Raw genomic sequence first — 22,340 nt, forward strand, 5'->3', positions numbered from 1 at the left:
ATTTGAAATCTTTAAGAAATCTTGCGTCCAGATGTCATTCATCATGAAAACCAGCGGGTGGCACTACAATCAATAGCTAATCACAGAACACGTTATTTTAAAGCATTTTATGACTAACAACTGCGTTATTTTAATGTTATTATTTTACCAAGAGGTCATATAATTTAAATTTGATCAGAAGTTATCTTGTAAATACAATAAAAGATACTCGAGGTTGAACGCGTGCGCACGCTGTGATTTGATCCAGAATCCCGTGATAATCCGCTCCTGGTTTTCGCGGGCTCGCGCCCACTCTCACACGTTTGCTCGTGTTGAATCCTCCACTGCGGTAACGGTGTCGTTAAATCTGTTGAACGCGTCTTGTCGTCGCGCGTTCAGTGAAACGCCGGTCGGTCTTCAGTCCGCTTGTAGCCGCTGGTGTATTGGAGTCGGTTCGGGCGTCCGTGGATTGCCTCAATACCTCCTCGAAAAGCCCGTTCTGTTCTTTAAGTTCAAGAAAACACCCGGAGCCCTTGCCGTATCGTCTTTGACTCTTACCGGAGATCAATGTATATTTTTCGGCGCCAGCGGAGCGCGAAATCTTGCAGGACAATGTTGATCGTTTTTGTATAAAACAGCTCAACCGGTTCCGGTCAGTCAAACTTTACCTCAGAGAAGATCACGGTGGATAACTCGCGTGTGTTTTGTGTATTTATTATTATTTTTTACCTCAGAAAGTGATGGCGGGGCGAGGACGAGCACTGCTCGTGCTGTTTGCGGGTCTCACCGTTTTTCGGTTCGGCGGAGCGAGTAAAGGTGAGTTTTGTCGCTGCTCGATGCGGGTGTGAAACGCATCCTCTGATTAAACAAATGCCAGTTGTCTTCTTCACTAACCAGATAACTCGGATTAACTAGTCTTCTCTGCACATGCTGATTATTGTGTGTAGACTAGTTGTAGTGTGTAAAGATAAGGTTTGGTGACGGAAAGGTTAAATAGTAATGCAAAGTGTCTGTAACAAGGTAATCAGCACCATGTTGACTGGGATGTAGTAAGTGTAACGTCACTGTATGCTGAATGACAGATTAGTGAATGAATGAATAGTAATGTTACATGGAAGGAATTCATCAGATGCTGCAGACAATGTGTTTAACATTTGACATTGGAATGGAGAGCACTTGTAATCCATGCTCATCAGAATAAGAGATTTGACCTCTGGTGTGGTGAAGTGCACAGGGGTCAGTGCAATGGATGACGATCAGGGTCAGGTACACATCGAGAATCTTTTTTTACTGTTGGAATTGATGAAAGGGAATTTTCTATCTGATTCACGTGAAGATCAGGATCATGTCGTGTCATTAAGAATGCCTTGAGGTGAATTTCAGAAACCAAATACAACATCACAGGAGAGATTTTAGCAAAACCATCAGTGGGTAGTAACGGGATGGTAAGTGAATTCCTCGTTATTCTTTAATCACTTCTTCCAACCTGAACGTTTTCTTGAGTTGTAAAAGTCTCTATATGATTTTTGCTGTTTTTTAAGTCTTATAAAAGATTGCAGATCGTGGTAGGTGTGCGCAGTTTCCAGATACTAATGATGGCTTTCTTCTAAAAACAGGCTCTTTTTTTGTTCATTTGAAACACGTTTCTCTGAGGTCTCAGAATCAAGGATAGTAGTATAACACTTCATAACCCAACTGATGAATGATGATGAGTCTTGAGAAACAACTTTAGAATAGACATTTCTTGAACTTGACACATAGTCTTCATGAAAGTGACCAGCAGAAGAACATGTAGATAGTTTTTTTAGAGGTCAGACTGAATTCACCCTTTCCACTTTAGGTTCGAAACATGTTTTTTTATTTGGATTACAAACAACTTTACCGAGTGTTGTTGACAGAATGCAGGACATGAAAGAAATGAACAGACTTCTTAAGTATTAAGAATTATCTCTCTCTTCATGTAAAGTCCTCTTGTAAACGCACTATTCAAAGCACTTTAGTGACGTTATTGTTTTCCGTGGGCTTGATGTCAAACTGAATTTGTTCTTTTGCTTGTGATGTGAGGACCGTGAGGATTGTGATCTTCAGTGTTTGTTTTCAGATTGTGTTAGAGATAATAGTGATGTGTTGAGGTGGTTTTAGATGTATTTGTCTGTTCAGTACTCTTGAATCTGGATGTGTTTAAATGTCTGGAGATTTGTGTTTTATGGAAATGTGTAAAAAGGAGTCCATCAGCAGAAGTTCAGTCTGTCGTCTCTGAGAATGACCATCAATGTGTTGTCTGGATATAATTGCTTCCGGCACAGCAGGTAAATGACACAAATGAAGACATCTGTATCTCTCTCTCTCCCTCTCTCTCTCTCTCTCTCTCTCTCTCTCTCTCTCTCTCTCTCTTTCGCGTGCGCATGCGTGGGCATTTGTGGAGCGTGTGAGTGTCTCACGGGTGAGAGGAATATCTAAATGTTTTTTTTTCAGTTTTTTGGTTTTGATATATGAGTTTATCCTTTTCTGTCTGTAAGTTTTTCTTTCTTGTTTTGTATTGGGTGAGTGGTTTCGATCTTTGTTTGGCCTCGTGGCGGGTGTTTGAGATGGAGTCTCACTCAGGTGAGGGTGACTCCTCTCTCTCGCTTCGTCATGGAGTTAGATGTGTACCTGAGGCTGGCGTCTCAGTTGAAGAAGTGCTTGTGGCAATAGGCGAACAGGTGGGGTATAGCAACATTGTTTCGGCCTCACGGATGAATAAGGCTGTCTAAAGGAACGGAACTTAACCAGTCGGTTGATTGCGTAAGTGGCGTTTTTACAGTTGTTTCTCCGTTGGTGGCTCAATCGAGCCATATAACAATCTCTAAAAAATCGCTAGTGGAATTAAGATGGTTCCACTAGGATGTAAAAGCGAGTCATTGAAACATGTTACATCTTTTAGACGTCAAGTGTTTATGTTTTTGGATTCAGCGGTTCTTGACATTTCCTTTCGAGTTATGTATGAGGGCAAGTCCTACATGCTTTATGCAAGTACTGGAAGTTTTAAAATGTTTTGAATGTGGTGAATACAAGAAATAGGTCACAAGAAAAATGCGTGTCCACATAAAACGAACACTGAAAATAATGAGTTGGAAGATGAAACAGCGGGGCCGAGTGGGTTAAATGAAATGGTAAGGTAGGTCAAAAGAGAGTGATGGTGGGAAGGGAAAGAAATCAGGGGAAACTGAAAGGAAGGGAGATGAATCAGAAAACAACGAAACACAGATTAATCAGGATAAAAGCTGCGAAAAAACAAATGATGAAAAACGTGACACTGTTTGTGAGAACGTTAAGGAAGCTGAGGTGAATGTTGTGCATCGTGAAGATGAAACTGGAAACAGTGATGAATATAATGCTAAGGTTGTTGATAGAGATGATGAGGAGGAGATGGATGATGATGATGATGATAGTCTTTCAGGAATGTCTGACACTTTTTCTCAGAGTAGTGATGGTCAGTTATATACAGTGAAAGAAATTAATGAATTCCTTGATAAAACTTTTGGAAAAACTTTTGATGTTCAGACTTTTTTCCTGATGTTGAAAGATTCTTGAGGTCAGCAGTAAAAATACAGAGGAGTGTAGGATTGGAAGAACTGAGCCGAAGGAAAAGATTTAGACTGAAAAAAATAGTGACAAAATATGAAAAGAAAGAAAATGGGTTAAAAAGTAATTCAATGATTAAGTCACAAGGGGTGTTTTCTTCTTCCTGTTTGTTTCTGCTGTTTTGTCTTTCTGTTTTTTTACTTCTTATGGAGAGCATAAAAATGGGGACAATAAATATCAATGGGGGAAGGAATTACAGAAAAAGAGCTGCTTTGAATGAATTGATTAAAAATAAACATATGGATATTATTTTTTTACAAGAAACCCATAGCGATTTAAGTAATGAAATAGAATGGAAAATGTGGTGGGAGGGGAAGATTTTTCTAAACCATGGCTCTAATTTAAGTGGAGGTGTTGCAAAGCTATTTTCAAAAAAACTTAATATGATTAATATATCCTTCTATGAGATAGTTAAAGGTAGAATTTGGTTGTACAGGCAGAGGTAATGGGGTTTCTTTTACTTTTTATTAATATCTACTCACCGAACAATGGAGTAGAAAGTAGGGATGGGCATTTTTCAATAATTTCATATTCGAATATTTGAGCTCATAAAAAATGAATATTTCGAATATTGGTTTATTTAAATTAAGTTAATAGTGATGTAATTTGTTACGTTTTTATTTAGTCACAATTTCACATCAAGCTTATAATTATCATTAAATATTCATAATGCATTAATATTATATCCTGTATATCATTTTTTATGTTGAAAAAATAGAAAATACATAAAAACTGCATAAAAAATACATAAAAACTGCAGAAAACGGACTTAACAAAACGCAACGTATATTGACAGTCTGTGATATATGGTTATCTTGTTTTTTTTGTTTTACATGTTCTTGATAAGAAAAACAAGCATATAGGTCTATTTTACTCTGGTGAAAGTCTGTTCAACAAGCCGATGGTTAACAAGCCAACAGCGGAGAAAACGCGCTGCTCTTCTCTAACTCCCGGAAACAAAACCCAGATCTGACAAGAATATCTGGCTTTATTGTTTATAATGTTGATCATAAATAAAGTAAATGGGCTTGATATCTCATGCCGACTGTTAAGATCCTAAAAAATACCCCGCAACAAAGACGGAGCCATAGTGCTTGATTCCCTGATTACGTGACCGTCATCTTTATATAAATATTGTTTTCTATGTCGTTCATGGTCAGTGTCTGTCTTGTTTAGCTTTGCATTGGATTTGCATCAATAAATAAGGTAGGCCTATTTATTTAAACTAAGGTAAGGAATTACAGCGCGTTTTAAAACAAACAAAAAAAGCATCCGTGCAAATTTATATACAGGCTGTAACTTGAAGGCGACGACCCTATTTGAACTTCTAGAAGGAAAATTCTTACTTTTGGGTATGTAAAAATGTGCCAGTCTTATGTTAAGGCCAAATTCATTAACATTTGTTGCAGTGAAATGTACATTTTCATGTTTCAAGTTGTTGAAATTAGCATTACTTAATATATTTTTAACGAACGAATATAAATTTACTAAGAACAACCGCTGCAAACAAGTAATGGTAATAAATGCATTATTGTTAATCATTTAATATTACGTTGATATTTTTATACCTAATGTAATGTTAACGAATTCTGTGGCTCACCAGTTTTGAAACATTTTAATATGGTGATGTGAGCCGAGCATAAAAAGCGATCCAGGCATCCAGTGTGTAAACTTAAAATATTTAAAGAGCTTGCAATCTGAGTGAACAAAGATTTAGGAACACATACAAATGATTTTTTATATTTTCTGTACATTAAAAAATCATTACAGAAGAAGTGAAGAAGCGTTAAATAAGACCTGACTCTAAGGTCTTCTGTAACGGTAACTTAACCTTGTGGTGACGCAGTTTTATTCTTATGAAAAATAGGAATATTCAAATAGCATTTTTAATATTCTAATAGTTATTGCGGATCGAATGTTCGAATATTCGTGCACATCCCTAGTAGAAAGAGTAGACTTTTTATTATCTAGTGAATTAAAAAATAATGACGGTGATGCATGTATAGTTCTTGGAGGTTGGACTGAAATTGTACTTTAGATTTTACACTAGACCGAAATAGCGAAGAACCGTATCCCCAGTCTGCTAATTTGTTAAGCAGCATTATAAGAAAATTTGATTTATTTGATGTTTGGAGGGTAAAACATCCAACAGTGAAGCAATTTACATGGGTTAAAGCCTCACATGACCATATTAGTGCTGCAAGGTTGGATAGGGTGTATATAAGTAAAACATTTTCTAATAGAGTTTTAAAAGCTAATATTTGTCCAAATGGTTTTTCTGATCACCATTTGTGCATGATAGAAATGAGTTTAAAAAAGTCACAGCATTGTAGTTATTATTGGCACTTTAATCTAAAACTATTACATGACTCTGTATTTTGTGAAAAGTTTGGGTCTAGATGGCAAGAACAAAAAAGTGACTATGAAGATTTAGCGCAATGGTGGGATGTTGGAAAAGCACAAATAAGAATTTTTTGTCAGAATTATACAGCTCACTCAAATAGACTTGTAAAGGACACAATTAAAACACTTGAGAGAGAAATCACTGAAATTGAAGAAGGAATTATTGAAGAGAATTCAGAAGAAGTGGAACAATTAAAAGGAAAAAAGACTGTTCTGGCATCTCTGTTCAATGAAAGAGCAAAAGTAGCTTTGATAAGAGCCTGTTATTCTTCAATATGAGAAGTAGATGCTCCAAGTTCTTTTTTTTTAATTTGGAGAAGAAAGAAGGAGGAAGAAAACTTATGTTACATTTGATACTACCAGATGGGACTTTAACAACTAATCCAAAGGAAATGAGAAACCACGCAAGAGATTTTTATACTGACTTATTCAGAAGCAAGAGACTGTGACACTAATTGTACGGATGACCTTCTAAGAAATTTGCCAAAGCTCACGGATGATCAGAGACAATGGCTTGACGCCAATATTCAAGTAGATGAAATATCAGAGGCTGTAAAGAAACTTTCCAATGGTCGGTCTCCTGGCATTGATGGACTTCCATCTGAGTTTTATAAACAATTTTGGACTCTTTTAAAAGAGGATTTACTTGAAGTTCTTAAAATATCTCAAAAAAAAGGAACTGCCAATAAGTTGTTGAAGAGCGGTTTTATCCCTATTACCTAAAAAAGGTGATCTTGGTCTGTTAAAGAACTGGAGACCTGTAGCCTTATTGTGTACTGATTACAAAATTCTTGCTAAATGTCTTTCAAATAGATTAAAAAAATGTTTAGAGTATGTTATTAATGATTTTCAAACGTATTGTGTGCCAACTATAATGGATAATCTTTTTCTTGTGCATGATGTAATGGATTTAGCAAATGCTAGTAATGAGGATATAGATTTTCTGTCAATTGATCAAGAGAAAGCTTTTGATAAGGTTGATCATTTTTATTTATTTAAAACACTTAATGCATTTGGTATTGGTGAGATTTTCACTGCTTGGATAAAACTGTTATACATTAGAGCTTCTGCACTGTTAAAGGTTGGAGGTGGGCTAAGCTATACAGTGTTAGTTCATAGAGGTATAAGGCAAGGATGTCCTTTATCAGGACAGTTATACGGTTTTGGCCATTGAACCTTTAATATATAAACTTAAAGAGAAATTGCAGGGGTTTATGATAGATGGCTGTGAAAATAGGCCAATTACGATTTCTGCCTATGCTGACGATATAACTGTTTTTATAAGAAGTGATACAGATGTTTTGAATTTAACAAATGTTTTAAATATTTATGAAAAAGCTTCGTCAGCCAGAGTAAACTGGGAAAAGAGTGAGGGATATTTGTTAGGAGATTGGCAGGGTAAAACCCCTCATGTGCTTCCAGGGGGACTTAAATGGGGTAGAGAGGGTCTGAAGATGTTGGGAGTGTTTTTAGGAACAGAGCAATTTAGGAAAAAAAATTGGGAGGGTATGGTGGAAAAAATTAGTGATCGGTTGTCTCGATGGTCGTGGGTGCTACCTCAGCTATCTTATAGGGGCAGGGTATTGGTCACAAACAATCTGGCTGCTTCTGCGTTATGGCATAAAATGAATGTCATAGACCACACAGAAAGTGTTGTTAAAGAGCTACAAAGAAAGTTAATTGACTTTTTCTGGGATGGACAGCATTGGAAAAAATCTGCTGTAATTTTCCTACCTATTCAAGAGGGAGGACAAGGCCTGATTGACATTGAGAACAGGATAAAGACATTCAGGCTTCAAGCAGCTCAAAGATTGCTGTATGCGGAACCATGCTGGGCTGATACAGCGTGTGCTGTGTTGAAAAAAATGAAAAATTTTAAGTATGATGTGCAACTGTTTTTAATTAAACTGGCTAGCATGGACTTGAGGGAGGTTTCCCCATTCTACAAAACTGTTTTGAGAGCATGGACTTCTTCTTTTAAAGTTAAGAGAGATTTTTCAATCATTGGACTTTGGATGGAGAATGAACCTCTTTTTAATAATCCGATGATACAAGTACAGGCACTGGAGTCCAGGAGCATACAGAACGTAATGGCAACAGCGGGCTGTACAAGAATTGCTGATTTAAAGAATGGAGCAAACTGGAAAAGTCCAGAAGAAATGTGCAACATGACAGGTGTCAAGTCGACAAGGATCATGAAGAGAATAATGGATGGAATTGTTACAGCTTTACCTTCTGTCTTTGGACAAAGCCCAGAGGAGGAAGAAGTTCCTGAACCGAACAGAGAGAGTCTTTTTCCGCTTGTGGAAATTTCAGCAGCGATTGATGAGGAGCCATTGAAAGGATCTATTCTAAATTTCAGGACCCCTGTGCTTGATGGTTTTGAGACCGCTTCAAAAAAGGCACTTTATAATATTTGTGTGAAAGTGTCACATTATAACTTACTCAAAGACTGCAAAGAGACAAAGTGGTCAGGAATGTTTGGGCCAGTTTCATCCCCTAGAGCAGTGGTCACCAACCCTGCTCCTGGAGATCGACCGTCCTGCAGACTGCAGCTCCAACCCTGCTTCAGTACACCTGTCTGTCATTATCAAGCAAACCTGAACACCTTGATTAGATAGTTCAGGTGTGTTTGATTGGGGTTGGAGCTGAAATCTTCAGGACGGTCGATCTCCAGGAGCAGGGTTGGTGACCACTGCCCTAGAGGCTGTTGGAGGTCCCTGTATAAACTCCCTATTGAGAAACGCACTGCAGATCTCCAATGGAGAGTTATACACTGGGCAATAGCTACAAACAGACACGTGGCACACATTGACCCCACTGTAGGGAAAGAATGTCCTTTTTGTGGTACTGATGAGTAGGGATGTAACGATTCACTCAGCTCACGATGCGATGCGAGTCACGATTCTGATCTCACGATGCGATTTATTCACGATTTACTCACGATTTATTTTGAAAAAATAAGTTGAAACAAATTAGAAATGAACAACTTACCTTGCATTATTTCTTAAATGCTTCACGTTTCTTTGTATGATAAAATAATGTTTTATTTCAAATAACAAAACTAAACTGCAAATTTATAACAAATTAATAATAGAAAAAGTCTCTTTAATATAAACAAACTAATACTGTCTGTGCTTTTCTTGGATTTTTTTGCATTTAAGAAATATCAGCATCCACGTTTAGGTTTGCAGTGAAAATAGCGGCCCCTGCTGTTCAAAAAATGTATTGCGATTCAGTTCAAGCCTCAACCGATTTGAATCGTCGCTTATTATAACCGATTTTCAACCGGCTCACGGTGAATCGTTACATCCCTACTGATGAGTCAATAGATCATTTGTTTTTAAATTGTTCAAGGTTAAGAGGATTGCTTCAGATTTTAAAAGAGTGGGTTAGGAATTTGGGGGCAGAGTTTAATAATGAATTATTCATCTTTGGACCAAAATATATTGCATCAGACAGGAAAAAAATCTTGTTAATTAACTTTGTAATAGAAGGGGCAAAGATGGCAATATGGTTAACACAGAAAATGAAATTAAAGGGAGAAGGGGAAGTAGGTCCTGAGGTGGTTTTAAAGGCACTTATAGCAAATAGAATTAAAGCAGAATTTGCATATTTTAAATTGACAAACAACTTGGACGGATTTATTGAAATCTGGGCTTTGAATGATGTCTTATGCACAGTGAATGATGAAAATGAATTGGAATTATATTAATGAGTTTTTGTAACTGTTAAACACGTTTAAATGAGGTTTCTATTTAAAGTTATTGTATGGGGATATACGCAAATGTGGTAATTTGAAAAAAGGAAATATGCAAGTTTTTTTTTTGTTATAAGTAAATAATTGTGAAAGTATGGTTATAATAATGTTTTTAAAATAAAGGTGTGTTAAAGTCTCTCTCTCTCTCTCTCTCTCTCTCTCTCTCTCTCTCTCTCTCTCTCTCTCTCTCCTCTCTCCTCTCCCCTCTCTCTCTCTCTCTCTCTCTACTCTCTTCTCTCCTCTCCTCGTCTCTCCCCCCTCCCCTCTCCTCTCTCCTCCACCTCTCTCTCTCTCCTCCCTCCTCTCTCTCTCTCCCTCTCTCTCCTCTCTCTCTCTCTCCTTCCCTTCCCCCCTTCTCTCTCTCTCTCTCTTCCTCCCTCTCTCTCTCTTCCCCCTCTCGACTCGCCTCTCTCTCTTCGCTCTCTGTCTCTCTCTCTCTCTCTGTTCTTGTCCTCTCTCTGTTCTCTCTCTCCCTCTCTCGCTGTCTCTTCTCTCTCTCCTCTCTCTCTCTCTCATTTCTTTCTGTCTCTCTCGTCTCTGTTTTCTCTGCTCTCCCCCTCTCTCTCCCTCTCTCTCCTCTTCTCTCTCTTCTCTCTCTCTCTCTCTCTCTCTCTGTCTCTCTCTCTCCCCCTCTCTCTCTCTCCCCGCCTCTCTCTCTCTCTCTCTCATCCCACCTCTTCTTCTCTCTCTTCTCCCCTCTCACCTCTCTTCTCTCGTCATCTCTCTCTCTCTCTCTCCTCTCCTCTCTCTTCCTCGTCCTCTCTCTCTCTCTCTCTCTCTCTCTCTCTCTCTCTCTCTCTCTCTCTCTCTCTCTCTCTCTCTCTCGCTCTCTCTCTCTCTCTCATTAGCTGTGTGTGTGATGTTGAAAGCAAGCTTAATCCTCAGCAGTGTCATGCAGAATGATTGAATGACATTTTTACAGCATGCATTTGACCCTTCATCTGTCTGCTGGTGGGATATCAACACTGTGATCTCATTTACAGGACCCCAGGGCAAATCTATGACACACATGCACGCGCGGTCTCGGTCATTTTCTCTCTGCCTGCAGCTGTCTGACAGCCGCACACATTCTGTGTGTGTGTGTGTGTGTGAGTGTGTGTGTTGTCTGTAGCATGTGAGTCAGTTTTACAAATCTTCACCGTTAGAGTCACTGTGAGAAATAAACATCGTGTGTACTTACAGAGAGAAATGTGTCACAGAGGTCATGTGTTGTTGGAGAGATGAACTGTGTGAAGTTGAGTTTTTGAATTTAATTTTAGATTCATTACAAATTACAAAACATTCTTGAAAAAACAAGCTGGATGTATAACGTAGTATTTCTATGCAAAATACACTCCCTCAGCATTCGTACAAGTTTCGCAGCATTTTTTAAAGCATGGATTACCGTGACGAAACAGAGGTCCTTTTCCCCTGGAACAGTGCATGTGCTGGATGCTGGATTTGCATTAATAGAATGATTGCTATTTTTACCAATAATTGAAAAAAGGAAACAAACCGATGGGAGAACATGTGCTCCCATTCACAGCCGTGAATCTTTAGTTTGTGTTTGTGTGTCAAAGTCTCGTGGTTTGGTCTTTAGGAGATCTTCAGAAACTTTGGCTGTGAAAAGAATGGAAAATTCCAGTAGGATTTAGTTGAATCCTTACTGTTTGCTTTGAGAAGACATGTTTGTCCTTCTGAATATAACATTTGACTCTGTCAGACTCTTCTTGAGACGGGTCATTGCTTTGAAAGACGTGGGTCACACTGGATTATTTCTTCTGTGGTGTGGGTGAATAGAGATTTCTTGCTGCTAGTTATTGCTCCTCTCTGGTTTTCTTTTGAGACGCGTCTGTGAAGAATGTTGGGATTGAGGGTTCAGGATTTGTGTTGTTGACAGCAGAACAGAACCTGCAGATGAAGTAACCCAACCGCACATCGTATGCACACGAGCTAGAGAACCATGCAGTCAGAGGTTTAAAAATGTTCCTGCGAGGCAGGTGTGTTTTCAGAGAGACAAGGGTTCAGTTGTCCACTTGAGTTCAGACTTGGTTAGCGTGTGAGACGCTCGACTGCATCATTATGTGGATTATATGATGATTTGTCTTGAGAAAGTGGACATCTGTTGTGTGTCCAGGATGGGTTTCAATGCTGTTCACCCTCTTCACTAAATGCTGTTGGGTTACGCAGAATGAGGCCATGAATAATGTACGAGAAGCGTAGCTGTCCATAAAACAGTGATTAATTGGTTTAATTTGATGATGGTGTACCTTCTGGGCTCTTACAGCACCTGATTTCTCATCTACCTGCTAATGGTTTCACTCCAGAGCCCATTACAGCCTTTCTGTCCATGTGATCACGCTTGAAGAGATGTTTCAGGGCAGTTAAACATTCAACTCGGATGAAACTTTACTTGGACAATGTCTGATGTGTTTTGCCACAAAAGCACTCTGTAGAGTCTTCTGTTAAACCCTTTAATACAACAAACCAACGTTAGATTGAAACATTAAATATTCAATACCGTTTAGCTTTCCTGTAGCTCAGTGGTTAGAGCATGACGTTACTGTGACACATACTGTGATACAAATGTATTGTATAATGCAATGGAAGTCACTTTGGATAAAAGCGTCTGCCAAGTGGCTTAATGTAAATGTTGTTTGTTTCTGTATATCTGGCTCTTTTGCTCCTAAAATTGTTTAAATGAATTCGTAGTAATTGATCTTTGGTTTGGTGGGGTGAGGGTTTGTAATAATGAAGAGAATTGTCCAGCTTGACAGACTCCGGCTGATATCAGTTCATCTTTAGGGGGAAGACCCATCACTGCTGTAATTTGTAATTATACGTCTGATATAGACATGTGCCTGGTTAACTGCGGTTACCACCAAACCCTGCTGAAACCGAGCTGGCTGCGATAATGCAAAGTATCGTTTATTTTATTGATGCGTAGCTTGTCTGTGAAGCACGTCTCTGGGATCAGTAGAAATGCTGCTCGATCTAAAAGCAGTGCGAGTTTGAGTCGCTTATAATGTGCATTTGAAAAAGCAACACCCGTCAAACATGATCATTATAAATATACTTTATTATCATAAAAATACCTGAGGAGGCTTGAGGATCTGCTTGAGGAGATAGGCATTTCCTACTACTACGTGTGTTATGGTCTTCTTCTGCAGTGCGTATTTGGAGTTTCTGCACGAGAGTGCCCTCTGGTTTTCGGATGCAGCAGCATTTTACCCTACTTCACTCACAAGTTGTGCAGAAATCACGTGATATATATTTTCGGTTAACCGGGCATATGTCTAGTCTGATAGGGCTGGGTGATAAAACCATGACGATATACGATACACCTTTATCAATAACTATAGAAAAAATGTTCAATATAACACTCCAAACTTAACATGTAACGCTGTAAAGACAAAGTTTTGTTGCATAACCCATGCGCAGTCTCTGGATCATAAACAGTCTTTTATTTTCCTAGACAGTGCCAGCATTGTTTTGACAAATAGCGCAGGTTTGCAACCAAGTTTGGATTGAGCTTTCACAGAGAGATGATTAATCATGATGATACAGTGTTCATCTATGACTGCGCGGGTGCATACACGCGGCGTGACACACATCCACTATTTAACAGCGTATCTCTATACAAGACATTTCGGTTATTCGTCAGTTTATTATTAGCATGTATTTTAAAGTTTAAACTTTAAAGCGATTTGACTCAGACATTTCTTCTGACATAAAACACTTGACAGTAAAACAGTTAAAATTGGGAAATGTGAGTAAAATTCAAACCATGTTTTCTGCTGGTCTTAATAAAGGCTATTAAAATGCATCAATAATCAATATCAAATGATATAAAACATTATATCGATGATCCACTTTTCAGCTGCATCGCCCAGCTCTAATGTCTAAACTCTTTGGTCTTATTTAATGGACGGCCGTCAAACAAAGCAGCGTTTTTGTTTAGGATACGGATTGTCTTATAACTGTGATAATGCTCGTACTGTTAAATGAAGTGAAGAAGTGCAAACTAATGACATTCTTTATAGCTTGTACAGTGTGCTTTCCTTATTATACTTTACACGTGAACCCAATCTAAAGTAATCTTCATACTCGTCTCGCCTCTTACAAAATGATGCATCTAAAGAGCAGTCAAGCTGACATGAATGTCTTTTTGTATCGTGCATCACAGACAGATGAAGGGAGATGACTGACAGATGATAAACTGGTCTTTCACCATTAGCTTTATGGACAGGTGCTTTGAATGACCCTTGACCTTTTATAGAGACAGGACGAGGTGAGGTGTTGTGTAGCCAAGAGCGAGTGTTTTGAAACATGAGGTATACTTGTTTCTTTTTCTTCTTTAGTTTTAGCACAACACCAGTAACAGGTCAGTAGCTTCATCTGTTGTTCGTGCAGTTTGTGAATAATGATCACCCTTCCTCTGATATGTAAAATACATCATGATTAAGTTGCTCCCGCTGTGAACCTCCAGGAGGTTATATTGCCTCAATGACTGATGGGAAGAGCCAGGCGGGTCCTTGCAGGTGTTTTCCTGTGCTCATTTACATTGAGATTTAAACGTGAGCTCACAGTCCTGCGTTCTTATTGGTCACGAAATAAATGAACCATTTTGCATGAATATTTAATAAACGCACAAGCAGGAGATCAGGGATTTGTACCACTGACAGATGAAGATTCTGCTGATGGGAATTCTGCTAACTTCATTTTGTTGTCAGGAAAACAATTCATTTCATCCTCACACTGATATTTTGTGGTGTTTATGGTTAAAGTAGGCGTCGGAAAGAAAGAGCTGTTCTTGCTAATTAGACGTGATTGAAGGCGTCAGCGATACACGCGGTGTCATAATGACAGAACACATTCATCAAACAGTCCATGAACACTTCTCAGGGGACTCTGAATAACCCTTTATCGTGATGTTTTTTCTGCTGTAATATATGAAGTCCAGGGCATGATTTAATTAGGGATGCACCGAATGTTCGGCCACCGAATATATTCGGCCGAAAATAGCAAAAAAGGCATGTTCGGTGTTCGGCCGAATTTGTGAAATGGCCGAATAATTTTTACCGAACATTGACGCAGCGAACGTAACGTTAGAGTTGCGTGAGCGTATAGTGAGGCACGCAAGCAGTAAACAGTAAAGCAGTAAACATGTCGGCAGTGTGGAAACACTTTAAAGTGTCTGAAAAAGACGCAAAATTTGCTGTGTGTAGTCACTGTCCTGCAGAATTGTCTAGAGGGGGTACATCTGCAAAAACCTACAGCACTTCAAGTTTGATTCAACATTTAAAATCAAGACACCCCGATCAGCATGCAGAGTATGAGAAAGACGCGGCAGCGGCATCAGCAGCGAAAAGGAAAGTTCTTTCCCCCACACCCACTCCATCTGTAGTTGATTTTTTAGAAAAGACCAAGAGGTTTGCCAGCGATAGTGCCAAAGCTAAAGGAATTACTAAAAAGATAATGGAATTTATCGCATTGGATGATCAGCCATTCTCCATAGTAGAGGATGTTGGATTTGGCAGGCTCATTGATTTTATTGAGCCCCGTTACACCATGCCTAGCAGACGGTATTTCTCAGACGTGTGCTTACCTGAGATGTATAACGTCGTTTCAACTCAGGTACACGAGCTCTTGGCTACAGATATTACAGCACTCAGTTTCACAACTGATATATGGAGCTCGGATGTAAGCCCCACCAGCATGCTGAGTTTAACCGCACAGTGGATTGACAAAGATTTTAAGCTACGAAAGGTTGTGCTTCACTCACAAGAGTTCAGGGGGTCCCATACAGCTGCAGTTATCTCTAATGCATTCAGCAAGATGTTTGACACTTGGCATATAGACCGATCTAAAGTGCATGCGGTAGTCAGTGACAACGCAAGAAATGTGACCAAAGCCATGGAGGAAAGCGGTCTGAAAGGGATACGCTGCACGGCACACACAATTCAACTAGCAGTTCACGATGGATTGTTGAGTCAGCGCAGTATAGCGGATGTGATAGCGATTGGCAGAAAAATGATTGGTCACTTTAAGCATTCTCCGCTTGCTTACACGCACCTACAATCTGTCCAAGAGCAGTTCGGAATGCCACCAAAACGTCTCCAACAAGATGTAAGCACTAGGTGGAACAGTACATATTATATGCTGGAGAGCCTTTTTGCGCAAAAGCGAGTCCTGGCTGCATACCTAGCAGATCATGAACTGCCTGCGACTTTCACAGCATACCATTGGGTGTTAATAGAGAACGTGCTCTCTCTTCTGGCCCCATTTGAGCAGATAACAAAGGAGATAAGCTCATCTGATTCATCTGTGGCAGATGTTATCCCCTTACTGGCAGCACTGAAGCGTCTTCTAAACAAAGAGGCTGAAACGGACCACGGAGTGAAAACAACTAAAAGTGCACTGTTAGAGGCTGTCTCCACACGATTTAGTCAGGTGGAGTCCGAACCCCTGTACTGCATTGCAACTGTGCTTGATCCTCGTTATAAAGATAACTATTTTGATGTGGGAAAAAAGCAGCGCACACGAGAAATGATACAAGCAGAGCTGGAGCCGCTCGGTGACGTAGACGGTCAGGGGACGCACAGCGCAGGAGAAGCGGGAAACAACACGGACAGAAAACGGGCCCGTACTACAGATGAGCCGCACACATCATCGCTGTCCGACATGTTTGAAGAGATCCTCCAAGAAAATATCCCGAATGTACTACAGAGGACCAGCTCAACCGCGCAGCAGTTAGATTGTTATCTCTCAGATGTCCCCATCCCCAGGAGCAATAACCCTCTAGAATATTGGAGGAACAATCAAAGCCGCTTTCCCGACCTGGCACAGATGGCACGCAGGTAAGAAGGGGATTAAATATTAAATTATATTATTTATCAATGTCTCGAAACATAAATATTTAAAAATGTAACTATTCTGATCCTAGGTACTTGTCTGCTCCATCTACAAGTACTGACAGTGAGAGACTGTTTAGCGCTGCATCTCATATAATTGATGAAAAGAGGAACCGACTTTCGTGTGAAAAAGCAGAGAAACTCCTTTTCATCAAAAAGAACCTGCCACTTTTCCTTAAAAAATAGGCTAAGCAGGCTTATATAGCCTATTCATGAATTATCTTTTATTTGTTGTGGGTTCATCCACTTTGTTGTACTTTTTTCAATGCAGTACTTAATGCAAGTTTTTTACAGTAAATAAATATACAGTTACAGTCTTTAAGCAGACAGTTATAGGCCCATGGCTTTTCAAAAAGGGCCATTAAAAGATGACCAAATATTTTATTTTCCTAATTTATTTGTAAGTTATATTGTGCTTAAGTTTTCTGATTGTCTGCTGATATGTATAATGTTCAGTGTTAAATAAATATTTTAAATTTAATAGTTTTGTTATTATTATATATATTTTATTGAAAAGCAATACAAAATAGTAAAAAGCATATTCTGATTATTTATATAAATGTAATGTGATAAAATGGGCTAAATAAATAGCAAAATTGCAACACAAAAATACATGTTCGGTGTTCGGTATTATTCGGCCTTCGGCCAAGTGTTTCACATCAAGTTCGGCTTCGGCTTCGGCCAAGAATTTTCATTTCGGTGCATCCCTAGATTTAATCATCATCGGCTGTATTTTACTGTGTTCTCTCACAGGCATCAATTAGACCCCAGCCGGCGACACATAAACCTGTGAATGACAGCCGTGTCACACACACTGATGCTTCTGACAATTAACCAAGAGTCTTTTGAGCGATTCTCATCCTCACACACACACATGTTTGTGAGCACCGAGCAGAGCAAGGCCGTGGGTTCAGGTGTTCCCCGCGGGTGGGGTGACTGTTCCACTGCATAGTACTGCACGGTACGGCACGGTCCAGCTCACTTTTGGGGGGTTTTCCACTGGGTACAGTACCTAGTACCTGATACTTTTTTTAGTACCACCTCAGTTGAGGTTCCAAGCGTACTGTACCGATACCAAAATGTGATGTGTTTACACACAGATCACTGATTGGGCAGAGAGAATCATTACCAGCGTCACTGGATTTGTAACGCATGAATACGCATTTTAATACGTAATATTTGCATTTTGTTATATGCTTCGTGACAGTAAAATAGAGACTGAGACTCTTAACGCAATGCTAAATGCTACATTAGCTTACCCTCATGCGCTGTCGAGCAAACCAAAAGATTGTTGTCTGCTCTTTGTGTAAGATTTCCTAAACTTTCTGGTATTTTAGCAGTATTTTGTTTTGCTGCCATCCGCCATCGATATGCTCCATTACTCCTGTGTTGTGCGTAGGGCTGTGTATTGGCAAGTGCCTCCCGATACGATACATATCACGATAGATGGGTCACGATACAATATATTGCTGTGTATTTCGATACGATACGCATTCGCGATATATTGCAATACTTTAAATAGAAACTGTAAAAAGTAGAGCTAGAAATACAACATGCTGTGCACCAGCACCAGGTTTTCTGTCAGGATAAGTGTAAAAACATCCCTTACCTCTGCAGAGTGGCTATGATGTGTGATGCATGGACCTTTAGATCAGAGGTTTGGCTTCTCAAACTGTGGGCGCGCCCAGAGGTGGGTAGAGTAGCCAAAATCTTTACTCAAGTAAAAGTGCAAGTAACTAGAGAAATTGTTACTCAAGTAAAAGTAAAAGTCACTATTTTAAAATTTACTTGAGTAAAAATAAAAAAGTATGCAATGAAAAAACTACTCAAGTAGCTAGTTACTTAGTTACTTTGTATCTGATTATATAGGCCTACTACATAAAATTAATATTAACGCCAATATTTTAATATTACATTTTAATCCATATTTTTAATTATCATAAGCAGATATCTTTGCAATAAACTAGAGACTAAAGAATAGACACAGAAGAGACAAGCATTTCTGTAAATTTCATCTAGTCCTGATGTCAATGTAGTTTACACAACTTATTTAGAATAATAGACCATGTGAAACTAAAGCATGAACTAAACTCCTAAGATGATCTAGAACATCTGCAGTGCTCTCTTAAATGAAATACACATTTTTGAACAAAGATCATGTTTTCTCGTGTTGTGTCACGTGTGTGTTGTGAAACGCTCTTACTTGTAAACAACAGAGGTGGACGAAGTACACAACTTCCTTACTTGAGTGAAAGTACAGATACTACTGGTCAAATATTACTCCACTACAAGTAAAAGTTGTAAAGACAGATTCTTACTGAAGTAAAAGTACAGAAGTACGTGCTTTTAAAAGTACTCAAGTATTAAAAGTAAATTTCCTTTATGTCAGTTGTGCATTGTTTTATTGTCGTATACCTTATGCCTCTGAAGCAACCTACTGAATACACAGAGTAGCTCACAGTATCAGTTGTATTAAAGGAGTAGTTCACTTCAAAATTTGCCCCCATTGACTTTCCATAGTAGTTTTTATTCCTACTATGGAAAGTCAATGGGGGCAAATTTTGCAGTGAGCAACTCCTTTAAGAGCTTTATATGTTTAGCACAATATGTTTAGTTTAGATATAATCCTGTATGATCATTTAGCCTAATTATCCTCATTAGCCCCCTAGGCCTATATGTATTTATGAGCAGTGTTCTTTTATTTTGTATATTCCCTTTACCAGTTTTAGCAGCAATTTACCAGTAAGTAGTAAGGTTCTTGTAAATAGTAAAGTGTAGAAGCCATGTGTTTGTTGGACTTATTACCATAATTTAACTACAAACATAAACTATAGCTAGTATAATAATGAATATAATGAAACTATGGTATGTTTAGTTGTGTGGTTTTACTAAAGATTATTAATTGGAGTATGGTTCCTATATTTAGAAAATGGTAAATTTGTGGATACTGTGGTTTTAATGCAAATACCACCCCTGCTGAAAAAAAACAATGAATTTTTTAATTAGAATGAGATTTTTAAATTAAATTCCTCTTTGTAGTGTGTTTTGGGTTTTATTCCAATAGGATTTACCATCCCAGCAATAGAATACCATCACATACAAGTAGACAACAAGTATCCATAGTACAATTCCCATTATAACCATTAAATCCATTACATTTTATGTTGTATTTTGGGCAGGGTTCTATTGTTTTTATTTCAACAGGAATACTTCAACTATAGTTACTTCAGTAAAAACATCATTCATTTTCACAAATCGCTTTAAATGATATAGCAGCAGATCAGAAGTTAACACGCACGTGTAGCTCAAGGTGTATGTGATGCTTATTTACCGTTTAGCCGTTATGCCGATCATTTTCATGACAATGTTTCACGATCTTTGACTGATCGTAACCACAGATGATTACACCACACTTTAACATGTGCCTTTTTCCTCTTTTATGTTCTATTTGCTTTTCAGAGTGCTATCAACTGTGTAGCAGCGCCTACGTTTACATTCAGTTTAGCGGGGAAGATCCCAGAGTTGCCAGATTTGCGTTAAAAAAATCTGCCAAATGGCCATTCAAAGCTTGCCGGAAAACCTGCGAGCTTAGAAAAACTGAAATACTTGGCAACAGTAAAAGGTCCTGGCAGATCGCAAGCCAGATAAATTGCGCACACAGGAAACCCCGCTGCATAGAAACCATTTTCTACTTTTGGACCTTTTTATAAATGTAGTGAGTAAAAAGTATGATATTTGTCTTTCAAATGTAGTGAAGTTAAAGTACAAGTACTCAGAAAAAATAATACTCAAGTAAAGTACAGATACTCAAAAAGTGTACTTAAGTACAGTACTCAGGCAAATTTACTTCGTTACTGTCCACCTCTGTGAATCAATTTGACAAACATTTCTCGTTCAGTGTTTGAAACTACTTGTAAAAACAGAAACATTCCGACCCAACGCCCATCAACATAGTTTTCTTCCTTCTGTTCTTCAAATGTATATTTCTGCAAGCCCACGTCTCTGTGTCTGACAGGTTACGCGCATGTTGCTGGTGTCTGACGAACAGGTCGCGCGGGTGCGCGCATATGGCGGGCATTTATCTATTGCTGGCAAACAATATGACACATTTGCAGTTTTATTGTATAGATATAGATTAATATCCACTTCATCCAACGCTCTGGTCTGTGTTCTTAAGTTTCGCGCTACGAGGAGTGAGTAATCCTGCTTCAGATGATTCAGATCGTGCTGCGAACTGAACAAATCATTTGAACTGATTCATTAGCCTATTCAAATGGTTTTGCCCATTGTTCAATTAATGCTTTCAAAAGAATCGACTCAAAAGAATCGATCACTCGGGAATGCCCGTAAAAAGAGACGACACCTTGAAATAAACAACGCGTTTTAAAAAGCATATTTTAAAATGAAGGAACGAAGGAACGTCACGCAATGTAAGTTATGTAACGAAGTAAAAGTACAGATTTTCTATTAGAAATTTACTCAAGTAAGAGTAAAAGTACACACTTTTAATTTACTTAAAAAGTACATATTTTCCAAAATGTTACTCAAGTAAATGTAACGAAGTAAATGTAGCGCGTTACTACCCACCTCTGTCGCGCTCCGCTCCAAGTGGGTAGCACAGGGGAATATAGGAGCGCACGCAAGTCACTTGTCTGATTGTGGTGCATTACAGTTAAAACGACTGAACATGGGCAGAATAAAAACCTCTGGTTCATCCGTGCTGTAGAATGTGCTGGTGTCACATCCTTATATAAGCTCAATAAATGTCATTGTACTTTTCTTAATAAACTTTCTGTCTAATGCACTGCAGTAGCCAAGTGACTTGTGTCATGACTTGTGAAGCTACAAACAGCATTATTTATATAACTCATTACTCCATTACTTATTTTGAAAACCAAAGCACACCCACACGTCATCTCTGAGAGCTCCTGAAGCTTCTTATATTAGGGCTGTCAACGTTAACGCGTTAACGCATGCGATTAATTTTTTCAATTAACGCGTGAGAAAATATTATATCGCAATTAACGCAGCATCCGTTTGTTTTACATCCTTTGTCTAGCGTTACATTATGTAATCAGCTCTTATTCTGTACAGGCTTTTAAACCACTTAAGCGCGATTTTGAAACAGTTGCTTTGAGGCGTTCAATGAAGATAGACAGCTTCTAAACTGTGGGACGCGGCAAAACGCAACGCAGAGGTCCAGTCTGGTGTAAACAGTCATGGGCTGAAGGCTGCGTCGGTGAATCTCTGTCAGACAGCGCATCCGTGTTAAAGTTCTCTTTCGTGCTTGAATGGATAAAACCACACAAGATTATGTCAGAAAGCCCGTTTTGTCTAGCATTTTCTTAAGCAAGACTTCAAAGTGTAAAATAAAATCTTAAATGAATGCAAAGAGTTGTGAAAATGGGAGTGCGGTGAGGTCAGATCTGCATCTGGGCAGCTCTTAAAGGGGCCGCGTTCTTAAACGTGCTGCTGTGACTCCTGTCACTAATGTTAATCAAAGAACAAAATAAAGAAGAAATCAATGTGATTTTGTAGCTTTAATGAGAATTCTTCTGCATTTATTTATAATTTAGCATTAAAGACTGTAAAGTGTTTGAGAACTTCCTTCAATTTCTGTATATTTCTATGATAGCTCTCAATTATACTGTTGAATGGCTATAATTCATGTTAAAATAATC

At 38.7% G+C, this 22,340-nt stretch overlaps 2 protein-coding genes across 9 annotated transcripts in view; both read left to right on the top strand.

Moving 5' to 3' along the window:
* Positions 1-303: 303 nt before the first annotated feature.
* LOC130550080 (neogenin-like) overlaps positions 304-22,340 on the top strand; it is a 71,516-nt gene continuing 49,479 nt past the window's right edge. For 5 of the 8 annotated variants that reach the window (XM_057327432.1, XM_057327434.1, XM_057327431.1 and 2 more), the window contains exon 1: positions 304-795. In XM_057327432.1, the coding sequence (XP_057183415.1) occupies positions 720-795 (76 nt within the window). In that variant the 5' untranslated portion in view covers positions 304-719. The remainder of the gene's footprint in view (positions 796-22,340) is intronic. The other 3 variants (XM_057327430.1, XM_057327433.1, XM_057327427.1) reach the window with 2 other exon arrangements.
* LOC130550081 (zinc finger BED domain-containing protein 4-like) lies at positions 14,768-17,299 on the top strand. The gene is made up of 2 exons (XM_057327436.1): positions 14,768-16,605; positions 16,692-17,299. Exons 1-2 carry the CDS (start codon positions 14,912-14,914, stop codon positions 16,843-16,845), a joined length of 1,848 nt encoding a protein of 615 aa, XP_057183419.1. The 5' UTR covers positions 14,768-14,911; the 3' UTR covers positions 16,846-17,299.

This window comes from Triplophysa rosa, unplaced genomic scaffold (genome assembly GCF_024868665.1).
Source record: "Triplophysa rosa unplaced genomic scaffold, Trosa_1v2 scaffold232_ERROPOS241259, whole genome shotgun sequence".
Lineage (NCBI taxonomy): Eukaryota > Metazoa > Chordata > Actinopteri > Cypriniformes > Nemacheilidae > Triplophysa > Triplophysa rosa.

Bases quoted from the DNA above. Each gene is read 5' to 3' on its own strand.
- LOC130550081 (XM_057327436.1), top strand. From the start codon at position 14,912: ATGTCGGCAGTGTGGAAACACTTTAAAGTGTCTGAAAAAGACGCAAAA. The intron at 16,606-16,691 runs GTAAGAAGGGGA...TTCTGATCCTAG, and splicing joins CTGGCACAGATGGCACGCAG to GTACTTGTCTGCTCCATCTA.